The sequence below is a fragment of the Monodelphis domestica genome, chromosome 3 (assembly GCF_027887165.1).
Source record: "Monodelphis domestica isolate mMonDom1 chromosome 3, mMonDom1.pri, whole genome shotgun sequence".
Lineage (NCBI taxonomy): Eukaryota > Metazoa > Chordata > Mammalia > Didelphimorphia > Didelphidae > Monodelphis > Monodelphis domestica.
Genome location: NC_077229.1, coordinates 52,380,900 through 52,393,711, shown reverse-complemented (window position 1 = coordinate 52,393,711; position 12,812 = coordinate 52,380,900). Strand labels below are relative to the sequence as shown.

General features: G+C 39.1%; 1 protein-coding gene across 1 annotated transcript in view; it reads right to left on the bottom strand.

Annotated features, from left to right (window-relative positions):
- TMEM132C (transmembrane protein 132C) overlaps positions 1–12,812 on the bottom strand; it is a 559,319-nt gene that overhangs the window by 358,794 nt on the left and 187,713 nt on the right. The window contains exon 2 of the mRNA XM_056821908.1: positions 4,113–5,001. Coding sequence (XP_056677886.1) covers positions 4,113–5,001 — 889 coding nt within the window. The remainder of the gene's footprint in view (positions 1–4,112; positions 5,002–12,812) is intronic.

Here is a 12,812-nt window from a genome sequence, read left to right as displayed (position 1 = left end):
TTTGAAAGCTATTTACCTTGATGAGCACTCTCAGAAAGACTGCTTGCCATTTCCTGATCTCACCCTGCTCCTTAACTCACCTCGATGCCTTTTCATGATAGAAGTCATTCTTTGACCCCCCATTTGTAAACAGTCACTGCTGAAGTTCTTCAGTTCCTCAAATTGTGCTTCAAAGAACCTTGGGACATCCCATTTTCAATGAAATTTATGGTACTTGCTCATAGGTTTTAAAAATAATAATTTAAAGGATTTTAATATAAAGGTAATTCCAAAGTTTTATTTAAAACGAAGAGTTCCACCATTGTAGAAAAGTTTGAGAATGCCACATTGCCTCTCCAGTCACTAGTAGAGTTATTTGTCACCAGTTCATGTCAGTGTTTGTTAAATTGAACTGAATTTGTTCATGGATAAGATATTGACTTTATGCATTGAAAAAAATACCATAAAGCAGGAGCATTTTGGGTATCGTGATTTCTAATGAACTTTCCAGAAAAATTCAGCTAAGTCTTTCTAAAGATTTATTTGTAACAAAGTCTTATTTCCCTTTCGGATCTACTAGGTCTCAGATAAATTTGATATTTCCACCACATGGAGAAATGAAGAAGCTCCCCAAAGTCAGCATTTCCATTTGGCTGGAAGGTGTTCAGTCAGCCATCTTGAAAATGAAAGCAAGAATTCAAGTTTTGTTTTCTTTTAAAGGTTCCTAGCAATCTAGGATGTGAGAAATGATCTCCTTTTATTATACATCTCTTTCATTTCCAAGGTAGGAATAGTTCCTTTGAAGATCATTTGTTTCCTTCTTATTAATCTGATTCTTAGAATTCTCCCACACAAACATTTTCATTTATTCAAACCTTTAGGGGAATGTTTCCCCCCTCTTTCGCGGAACTTCTAAAGAATAACTGTTACTTAGCACTAGGGAAATCTGCTTTAAATTTAAAGTCAGTGATGGAAGAAACAAAATACATGACATATCCAAGAGATGTATCAAGCTAGTTAGATGTTTTCTCCCAAGGAATTTCATCTAGTTATTGGAAAGATTGAGGAAGACTCAAGAGGCTGGAAGTATAACTTCTACAACTTCATATCCTCAAGAATGCCATTTCATTTGGATGACTCTTACAATTCATAACATTGTCAAATATAATGCTATTATTGTCTGTGCTCAAAAAGCTCATATAATAAAAAAAGAGAAAAAAGAAACATTTCTTCTTAATCAAAATAATATGAATAAGTCTCTGGCAGCAAAATGTTACAGAGGATAGAGCTGGATATAGAGTTAGGAATACTTTAGTTCAAATATGTAATAAAAAATTATTAGCTATGTGATCCTGGGCACATCACTTAACCCTGTTTGCCTCAGTTTCTTCATTTGTAAAATGAGCTGAAGAAGGAAATAACAAACCACTCCAGTATCTTTGCCAATAAGCCCCCAAAATGGAGTCATGGAGAGTTGGTCACCACTAAAAACAATTGAATGACAACAAATATTGCATTCATTCTTCTAAATATAGATTTCCTATAATTTGGTGGTCATATTTTGTATGTATCATATTTTAAAGAATTATTCTTTTTTAAAAAAATTCTTGCCTTCCATCTATATGTTGGTTGTAAGGCAGGGGAGCAGTAAGGGCTAGAAATGGGGGTTAATTGACTTGCCCAGGGTCCCACAGCTAAGAAGTGGCTTAGGTCACATTTGAACCCAGGACCTCTTATCGCTAAGCCTGGCTCTCAATGCACTGAGCCATCTAGCTGCCCCACAGAATTATTTTTTACAATTTTTCCCTCTTAGATAATTTTTGAACCTGTAGATTTATGGTGCCATATGCTAAGTTTGGAGTCCAGTCCACTCTTAAACATCTTGCTTTTTGCCATTGTAACCCAATTACTCTGCAGTTATAGCCTTTAGTAAATGCTTAGAATACAATTAAAGAATTTTTTATTCATTCATTCATTTGTTGATTCATTTATTTCCAGGCTTCTAATTACATCTCAGAATCATATTCCTTTACAAGTCTCATTTTGGTTGTGCTGAGTGATCATGAACTCATGAAGGAGAGATTAATTGAGCCGAATTAGAAGGAACTGTCAAACTGATTTAAAGGAATAAAAAAATATTTTGGTCAGTCAATCTGAAGAGTATATGGAAAGGAGTAAAGGATGAAATGACTAGAAAGGTAAATAGGGGGCAGTTTATAAAGTTTTAATGTCAAACAGAGGAATTTAGAGTAGATCTAAAGGTGACAGTGAACTGAAGTTTATAGAAAAGACTTATCCAAGGTCATATGACTAGTTTCTGGTAGCTCTAGGACTAAATATCAAGTCCCCTGACTATTAGGACAATGCAATGGTCAGTGACGCATGCCTTCTTGAAAAATAAGGGAACAGAGGCTCTGGCAAAGCTTTTAAAAAAGTCAGATATCTGAGTGCTCTTAAACAGATGGAACAGGCAATCCTAATAAAACTTGAATCTTACCTGACAAAGTCAGCAGTGATTAAGTGTTGTGGGCTACTCTGGGAATTTTAAATGAGGAAAGGATATTTTTGCAGCTGCCAACACTCTTTAAAAGGGATACCTTTCTAGGAGACATTTATTTATATTATTTGAGCCGATCTCAGTCTCTAAACTATTAACACAGGAAAATATCAATGAAACAAATGGGTGACGATATGCAAAACACACACACACACACAGAGGAATCAAAATAGCTACTGATTATTTCCCTTTAGCCTTTTGACAAAGGCATCATCACTTCTTTAGTAGTTCACCTCTTGAAGCCAGAAGACCCAAACAACAACCATGTCTCTCTCCTTCTTTGATTGGCACCTAAGAGTATACGTCTTTCAGAAAAAAGCAGTTAATGAAGAATGAAGGGGGCTGAAGGATGTCATGGAAGGCAGAGAGATGCCTTTAGAATTAGGGGGATCTGTGTCTCAGTTCTACCCCTGTCTACTTCTCCAGGGATGACCCTGGGCATTTCCCCCTACCTCTGAATGCTCCAGAGTGCTCTCTGGCTTGAAGCTGCAGAATAGTTATAGATCCTAGTTAGCAAGAGTCTCCTCATTAGGAGTTCCATACTCTAATACAATTATAAGCACACAGATTGTAGAATATAATCTTCTGGCAGGAAACAGCTCTGTCCCTTTTAAACTGTTCTGCTTTTCAACTCACCATACAAAGTTTTTGACTGATTTTCTTCTGGATGTATTCTTAAACTCTGTGTGTGTGTGTGTGTGTGTGTGTGTGTGTGTGTGTGTGTGTGTGTGTGTGTGTGTGTGTGGAGACAAGAGAGAGAAAGAGGGACACACCCATACACACAGAGGAGAGGGAGAAAGAGGAAGGGAGAAATAGAGAGATGAAAGGAAAGAGGAAGAAATAAAGAGGGATAAGTAGATGGAGAAGAAGAGAGAAAGAGAGAGAGAGAGAATGAGAGAGAGAGACAGAGACAGACAGAGACAGAGAGACAGAGAGAGAGACAGGCAGAGAGAGAGAAAGAGGAGAGAGGAGAGAGACAGGCAGAGAGAGAGAGAGGAGAGAGAAGAGAGAGAGGGAGAATTAGAGAGATGAAAGGAAAGAGGAAGAAAGAAAGACCTGGAGGGATAAGTAGATGGAGAAGGAGAGAGAAAGAGAGAGTGAGACAGAGACAGAGACAGAGAGATAGAGAGACAGACAGAGAGAGAAGCAGAACAGAGACAGAGAGAGACAGAGAGACAGAGAGAGAGAGAGGGAGAGACAGAGAGAGACAGAGAGAGAGGAGAGAGAGAGAGACAGAGAGAGAGAGAGAGAGAGAGAGAGAGAGAGAGAGGAGAGAGAGAGAGAGAGAGAGAGAGAGAGAGAGAGATGAAAGAAGAGAGGAAGAAAGAAAGAGACCTGGAGGGATAAGTAGATGGAGAAGTAGGAGAGAGAAAGAGAGAGAGAGTGTGTGTGAGAGAGAGAGAGAGAGAGAGAGAGAGAGAGAGAGATACAGAGAGAGTTCTTTGCCTTTTCTGTACTATTTGACTATCTGCATTTGAAAAGAGATCATTCTTGCATTTGAATGTGCAACACAAATAAAACACCAGGTACTCTGAACCAGATAAATATTTGCTGACCAGCTGACCAAAGCACATACCTCAAGATGAAGAGGTCAATGGTGGAATTATTGGCAACTGTCACATAGGCGTTGACCACCTCTCCTTGTTTGACTGGCTTCGATGGCAGCCAGATGACAACATTGCTGTCCAACCGTAACTCACTAAGCTGAAAATTCTCCTGGAACTGATAAAGGCCAACAGTACCAATCCTTTGCAGGTGAGACATGGTTTCATCGAGTCCATCCTTCCCTGGCCGGATGGCATTGCCTTTCCTGACATCCCCAGTTGTACACTCTCCTTTCTCATCTCCTGGTTGAATGGTGTAGTAGAGTTCCACAGGGCTCCCTTCCAACTGACTGGCGGACTTTTTCCTCCCAGCAGCCACTGTGGGAGGGTTGAACCAACTGGACAAGAGCTCCAACTCTGCAACACACAATCCAAGGTCACCCTCCAGGCGGCAGCTGCCTCTCACCTCTCTGGTTTCCTTGAAGGCAAATACTCGAAGACAAGGGAGTCTCTCTCCAGTGCTATAGTCATCCCAGTCTCGACCCACGATGTAGAAGAGGATTTGCACTTTGGGTCGATTCAAGTAGATCTTCTCACTCATGATGTATGTTTTGAGTTTCCAGTTAAAGGTAAACTTGTCATTAGATCCTAAAAAATTTGAAGTCATCATTAGTTCTTGGGGCACAACTTTTTCTACAGAAAAAGGCCCATAGCTAGCATTCAACACAGGAGGCTTCTTGGCTTTGTATGTAAAGAATGACTCCACTCTGGACTGCAAACTGGAGTTCCTCATGAAATCCTGGTGCGTTTCTTTGAGGAAAAATGAAGTCTCAGCACTGAGGATATGATAGTTCACCGGTAGATATGTCGGTAATGAGGAAAATCTTGGTCCGTTGTCCGTGACCCCTCGGCCCTCTATCACTAATGTTACAAAGAGAGAGAGACAAAGCAGGAATGATTAATATGCTCTTGAGAAGCGATGAGGTCAACAAATAATTTACAGGTAAGGAATGGAAATTCTGAACTCGACACAGTTTGGAATATTACATCTTGTTCTGGGATTACTCAGTAAATTACTTATACATGACCCACCGAAGAAATACTGATTGTTGCCCAGACAAAGTACACATAAAAATAAGGTAATGTTTGCATTAATCACTCCAGGCTGTTTAAAACATAAAAAATACATTTGATGTATTTTAACTCTGGTTCCTTTGCTCACCTGCTTTGGGTTTTATTTCTATGTATTTGGAGTGGGAAATAAAGAGAAAAGGCTAGTTGTTTCTTTTTTTAAACCCTTACCTTCTGTTTTAGAATCGATACTAAGCCTCAGTTTTATGGTAGAAGAGGGATAAGGATTAGTCAAGTGGGCCAGGGTCACACAGTGTACATGGAGCACTGGATGGAGTGCTGAAGACCTGAATTCAAATCCGATCTTAGACATTTATTGTGTGATCAAATGAGATAATATTTGTAAACAGCCCTAAGCCCAGTTTGTGGCATATAATAGGCATTACATAAAAAAAAAAAAAATTGTTCTTTTTTTCTTCCTTTCCCCCTTTCCAAAGCAAGTCATTCAACTGGTATATGCCTCAGTTTCCCTATCTGTAAAATGACGATAATCACAGCACTTACTGCCCAGGAGGGTTGTGAATATAAAGTGAGATGTTACTTTTAAGTCCTTTGTCCACTTTAAGGCATGATGGAAATGCAAGCTATTGGGGTATTTAGGTAGTTCAGTGGATAGAGAGCCAGACCTGGAGTTGGTTTAGATTTTGCCTCAGACACTTCCTAATTGTGTGACTCTGGGCAAATCCCTTAACCCCAATTTTCTAGCCCTTGTTGCTCTTCTGCCATAGAATTAATACTGAGACAGAAGAAAAGGGTTTAAAAAATTAAATGTTAGCTATTTTTTAAAAATCCTCACTTTCTGTTTTATTATCAGTATTGATTCTAAGACAGAAGAGCTGTAAGGACTAGGCAGTCAATGGGGGTTAAGTGACTTACCCACTATCACACAGTTAGGAAGTATCTGAGGTTAGTTTTGAACCCAGGACCTCCCAACTCTAGGTCTGACTCTCTATCCACTGAGCCACATAGCTGCCTCCATGCTAGCTATTATTAATAGAGTTTTCTCTATTAATAATATTATTAATTAATATTAATAGAGTTCAATTAATTAATAGAGTTCAATCAAGAAGTAACATTAGAGATCATTTATCCCAACTTTCTATTTTTATAAATGAGGAAACTGAGTCTTAGGTTAAGTCACTTGCCTAGGGCTTTACAGCTAATATGAGTGGCAAAATTTGAACCCAGATCTTCTTGACTTCAAATGCAGCACTTTATTCACTACCTAATGCAACCTTTCTAGCAAATTCTTATGGCAATCCAGGGATTAGTTTCTCTACCTCAGTTATACCCCCTTCTTCTGCCTGGCATCTCTTTTATCTTTAAGAATCCATTACCCTGGAAGCTTCCATATAATGATATCTAACTGTTAGGGGATTCGTGTGGACTCCTTCCTTGTATTGCTATTGTCCAAAGACCATCTTTTGCTGGCAGCTCTCCAGTGATGTCCCTGCCTGGAGCTCTATTTTCTAATCTTTTGCTGGAGGTTTCAGCTGCTGTCCCACTGTGTGACATGCATGTTATGAGAGTATCCCTCTCATGTTGCCCATGGCTCCCTAGTTGATTTCATTGTTTGTCCAGTTAAAGCACATGATTTTCCTTTAAACATAAATTTTTCCTTTAAATGAAATAAAGAAATGGGTGACTTTCAACACTCATCAGTCTATTTTTGTCTTCTGCAAAGTCTCTTTAGTTCACAGCAATGGATCCTAACAGTAACCTAGTCCATTTTGCAGTTAGATACTTAGATGGCACACTGGGTAGAATTTTATACATAAACAGAGAGTCAGCAAGGATTGAATTCAAATCCTACTATACTAGCTGTGTGACTCTGGGGAGGTCACAATCTCTCTTGGCCTTGGTTTCCTCACCTGTAAAATGGGGATAATAATAGCATCCACCTCTCAGGATTATTATAAGGATCAACTATAACATACAAAATGTACTATAAATCTTAAAGTATTATATCAATAGTAGATATGATTATCATTATGTTGCAACTATTTTGCTAACAAATTTCTGCCCTTAGCCTTATCTAACTAGCTGTGTTGTTTTGATCAGTTGTTTTTCAGTTGTGTCTGTGTCTCCATGAACTCAGTTGGGATTTCCTTGGCAAAGATCCTAGAGTGGCTTGCCATTTCCTTCTCCAACTCATTTGATGGAGGATGAAAGGGAAACTGGGTTAAGTGACTTGCCCAGGGTCTCACAGCTAGTTTCCTCCTTCTCCAACTCTTTTGACAGATGAAGGAACTAAGGGAAACTGGGTTAAGTGACTTGCCCAGGGTCATGTAACTAGGAAGTACTTGAAGGCAGGATTTGAATTCATCTCTTCCTGATTCAATATCCATGTCCAATATTCTACCCAGTGCACCATTTAGTTACCCAGTGTCTGAGGCTGGAGAGATCCAAGATTTGGAGGAGGGGAATTTATTCAGTTCTGATTAGGCTGTAGTGTGACATAGATCCCTTATAATATGACCCTCTTCTCTCAAAGCTGGAGGGAGACCATCTCACTCTGGTCCCATGGATTTCCATGTCATGGTGAAGCCAGCAGTCTAAAGATGAACATTCCATAGTGACATTGGGTACCACAGGAAAAGAACTGGCATCAAGCCCACGCTACCTGAGACTTCTAGAATCAGAGAGGTCTTTAGGGATCAGGTAGTCCAAACCCTTTATTATAATCAACAGTGGGGCATACTGAGTGAGCATCCATAACTTTGGTTCTAATTTGAAATGCAGATTGTCATTACAATTGAAACTAAACTAAAGGGATGGTAGCTATCCTACGCAGCTAATATAGATTAGTTACTATACTTTAACAAAAGTGGCATAAGGAAATACAGACTTACCAAATAGCTGAATAAAAAGGGAAAGGGGGATTGGTGTAGCAAAGAACCCAAACCAACAACAACAACAACAACATACCCCCCCCACTAGATTTAGAATCAGAGGGCCTGAGATGGGGATCAGCTGGGTGGCTCAGTGGATGAAGAGCTAGAAATAGGAGGTCCTGGTTCAAATCTGATCTCAGATACTTCCTAGCTGAGTGACCCTGTTCAAGTCACTTAACTCCTATTGCCTAGCCTTTATTACTCTTCTGCCTTAGAACTTGTCACCCTATTCATTTTAAGAAGAAGATAATGGTTTCAGTAATGCAGGGTGGGTAGGTAGCTTAGTGGGTAGAGAGCCAGGTCAAGAGACAGGAGGTCCCAGGTTCAAATCTGACCTCAGACACTTGGTGAACTGGTGAACTGGGCAAGTCACTCAATACCCATTGACTAGCCCTTATCACTCTTCTGCTTTAGAACCAATATAAAGTTTTGGTTCTAATATGGAAGGTGAGGGTAAAAAAAAAAGAGAGTATCTGGGTTTGAATTATGATTCTGACATTACCCAAGTGACTTTGGCATTTAACTACTCTGGATCATTTTCCTTGTCTGCAAAATGGGGAGAAGGTTCCATTAGATAATCTCCTAATGTCCCCTGAAATTCTCAAATGCAGTGCACACTGGAATTCTAAGAGCTATATTATTTCTGATGAAAAGACTTCATTGACTGCCCAATAACAGCAAGTATTCATATAATACATAGTTGCAAAGCATTTCCTATATGTTAACTCACCGGGTTCTCACAGTTCTATGAGGTATTATCCCCATTTTACAGACATGAAACAAGTAACTTAAGTGACTTGCACAGGGTCACACAGCTACTACCTATATTTAAGTCCTTTGGTGATCCAAAGAAGTCTTGGATGCTGAGAGCTTAAGGTGACCCAATTTGCTAACTTTGCACAGTTCACCCAAGAGCCCACATCTATGGATTTTTCCTTTCAGAAAGGGTCCAGGAAACCCCAAACAAGCCTCCATTCATGGACTGGAGAGAGCATGGGTAGCTCTTTTCTTTGTTACCCTTCTTACACACTTCCCGCCTGCCCCCTCCCTTTAATCACAGCACGCACAAACTATTCAGCATATTGGTAAGCTTCATTCAGCTCCAGATCTGGAAACGCTGCTAATCATTGTCACTGCAGGGAGACTGGCTTGTAGATCAAAGTTAGCTGCTGAGCCACAGCCAAAGAGCCTCTGTGCAAAAGATTGCTTTTCAAAGGAATAACATTCTTCCTCGTCCACAGTCCAGAAGGCTTGTTCTTGGGTCACTAATTATGAGGGCATGTTTGCACCTCTCTAGTAAGGTTGTATCAGCACTTCATTGTGACCCACTGGATTCAGGGCCATATTAATAGTGGAGCACAAGCAACTGTCTGACATGAAACTTGCCAGACAAGGTCTAGCTCCGACCCCCAACGAAAAGGGGATTTCCTGCTTAAATGTTGTTGTGATGGTTTTAGCAACAACGAGAGCTTTTTATCATCCATTCTAGTTGTTCTTAACCTGGCGTCCATTCGTTTTTAGAAATGGCTAACTCTAATAAACTGATGAATTGATGATTTCAATATAATTCTTTCCTTTACATTTATATGTTTTATTTTATGCATTTAAAACATGATCTACAGAAAGGCTCCTCAGGCTACAACAGACTACCAATGGGGTCTAGGATACCTAAAGTTTAAACAATACTGATTCCTTCCTTCTTGTCTTCCTTTTTCCCTCTTTTTCTCTCCCTCCCTTCCTTCTTTTCCCCTTTTATGCTTCTTTCTTTCTCTCTTCTCCTCCAACCTCCCTTACTTCATTCTCCTTCTTTTATTTTTTCCTCTCTCTTTCCTTCTCTATTTCTTCCCTCCCTCTCTCCTTCCTTCCTTCCTTCCTTCCTTCCTCCCTCCCTCCCTCCCTTCCTTCCTTCCTTCCTTTCTTCCTTCCTCCCTTTCTTTCTTTCTTTCTTTCTTTCTTTCTTTCTTTCTTTCTTTCTTTCTTTCTTCCTTCCTTCCTTCCTTCCTTCCTCCTTGTTCTCCTCCCTCCTTTCTTTCTTTCTTTCTTTCTTTCTTTCTCTTCTTTCTTTCTTTCTTTCTTTCTTTCTTTCTTTCTTTCTTTCTTTCTTTCTTTCTTCTTGCTTTCTTTCTTTCTTTCTTTCTTTCTTTCTTTCTTTCTTTCTTTCTTTCTTTCTTCCTTCCTCCCTTGTTCTCTTCCTCCTTCTTTCTTTCTTTCTTCCTTCCTCCTTGTCTCTTCCTCCTTTCTTTCTTCCTTTCTTTCTTCTCTTTCTTTCTTTCTTTCTTTTCTTTCTTTCTTTCTTTCTTTCTTTCTTTCTTTCTTTCTTTCTTTCTTTCTCTCTCTCTCTCTCCTCCCTCCCTCCTCCCTCCCTCCCTCCTCCCTCCCTTCCTTCCTTGCCTTCCTTCCTTCCTTCCTTCCTTCCTTCCTCCTTCCTTCCTTCCTTCCTTCCTCCTCCCTCCCTTCCTTCCTTCCTTCCTTCCTTCCTTCCCTTCCTTCCTTCCTTCCTTCCTTCCTTCCTTCCTTCCTTCCTTCCTTCCTTCCTTCCTTCCTTCCTTCTTCCCTCCCTCCCAATTTCCTTATTCCTTTTCAAGTATTTTTTCTTTATAAAAAATGTTATCTTCCATCTTAGAATTAATATTGTGGTTAGTTCCAGGCAAAAAGTGGAAGGACTAGGCAATGGGAGACTAAGTGACTTGCCCAGGGTCACACAGTTAGGAAGTGTCTGAGGTCAAATTTGAACCCAGAACTTCCTATCTCTAGGCCTGGTTACCAATCCACTGTGCCACCTCATTTACCCCTATTTCAGGTGTTCTTTACCTGTCATCTGTTGACTTTATTTAGTTGTTGATAAATGTAATAAACTGATGATTTCAATAAAATACTTTCTACTTGTCATATAATGTTTCACTTTATGCCTTTAAAATATGATTCTAGGAAATGGTCCACAGACTATACCAGCTTGCCAAAGAGTCCTTGACATAAAGAGGATTAAGAACCGCTGATTCATTCATTCATTCATTCATTCATTCATTCATTCATTTATCCATCCATAAAAGCAGTCAGTCTTTATTTAAAAAGGACTACCAAATAATTACTATGTTTGACCTTTTTTTCTGGATTATCTCCCCACTCTTCGTCTCACAAAAGGAATGCATCAAAACACATAAATTGGGAAGTGATTAATCCTAAGCCTCTTTGGTCTAGAAGGAGGCAGGCTTACTCAATATGCACAATTTATGTAGGGATTCAGGTCTTTTGGGATGTCATTCATTGCTTCTTTTTACTGTCTCAAACTCTTGTTAGTATGCATTCTTGCTTCCTTCAAAACTCAACTCAAATGCTAACTGTCCTCACATAAGGTTAATCTTGATTGCTCCCTTCTTCCTCATCCATTGGCTAGGCACAAGGATAAAAAAGTGGAGTAAACAGCCCTGTTCTCAAGAAGCTTATTTTCTATAAGGAGAAAATATGTATGTGCATATAAAATATATATATATTTCATGCACAAACTATATACAAAATGAATGACATGAATACATTATTTTTAAAATTGCTTCATATATATTATGTACTCATGCATGACACATAGTCCAATCAATCCTTTGATCATTCTTTTTCAGGAAGGAAGACAAAGGGAGTTAGCATTATGAGTTCATTGAGGTAAGGAATCCTCAAGGGAGGAAACTTCCTCTGCTGTTACAGGTTCATGTGATTCTGGGCAAATCTCTGGACCTCTACATCTTAATTGCCCCATTTTTCAGATGGAGATAATAACACTCACACACCCTGCTTCAGGGTCATCAGAAGAAAAACCATTTTTAAAAGGGTCATCAGAAGAAAAAACATTTTTAAAACTTAACATACAATTCAAATGGGAATGGCAATTAATAAGCAAGAGACCAGACAACAGAAACGCACAGCAACAGACTTTAGCAATGTTGGGTATTTCCAGTAAACTCCATTTCCTCCTGGCAGTGCAAATGCTTGCCAGAAGTCTAATTGCCTAGTAAAAACTTAATTGTCTTCACACCATAAATAATCAATATCAGTCAGGGCAGTAAATGACTCCTGGCTATGAACAGGCAAGATCCCTTATATCCTATCAGTTCTTATTAACTCATGGTGCAAATTAGAATAGACAGTATAGTATAGGAAAGAGAATTGTTTCCTGAATTCTGGTAGACATGGGTTCAAGTTCTTCCTCTGATATATACAGAGCTCTGTGACTCTGGGTAAATTACTACACAATGTAGAAGAAAGAAAGAAAGAAAGAAAGAAAGAAAGAAAGAAAGAAAGAAAGAAAGAAAGAAAGAAAGAAAGAAAGAAAGAAAGAAAGAAAGAAAGAAAGAAAGAAAGAAAGAAAGAAAGAAAGAAAGAAAGAAAGAAAGAAAAAAGAAAGAAAGAAAGAAAGAAAGAAAGAAAGAAAGAAAGAAAGAAAGAAAGAAAGAAAGAAAGAAAGAAAGAAAGAAAGAAAGAAAGAAAGAAAGAAAGAAAGGAAGAAGAAGGAAGAAAGGAAGGAAGAAAGGAAGGAAGGAAGGCAGGAAGGAAGGCAGGAAGAATGAAAGAGAGAGAAAGGAAGGAAGGAAGGAAGAATGAAAGAGAGAGAAAGGAAGGAAGGAAGGAAGAATGAAAGAGAGAGAAAGGAAGGAAGGCAGGAAGAATGAAAGAGAGAGAAAGGAAGGAAGGAAGGAAAGAAGGAAGGAAGGAAGGAAG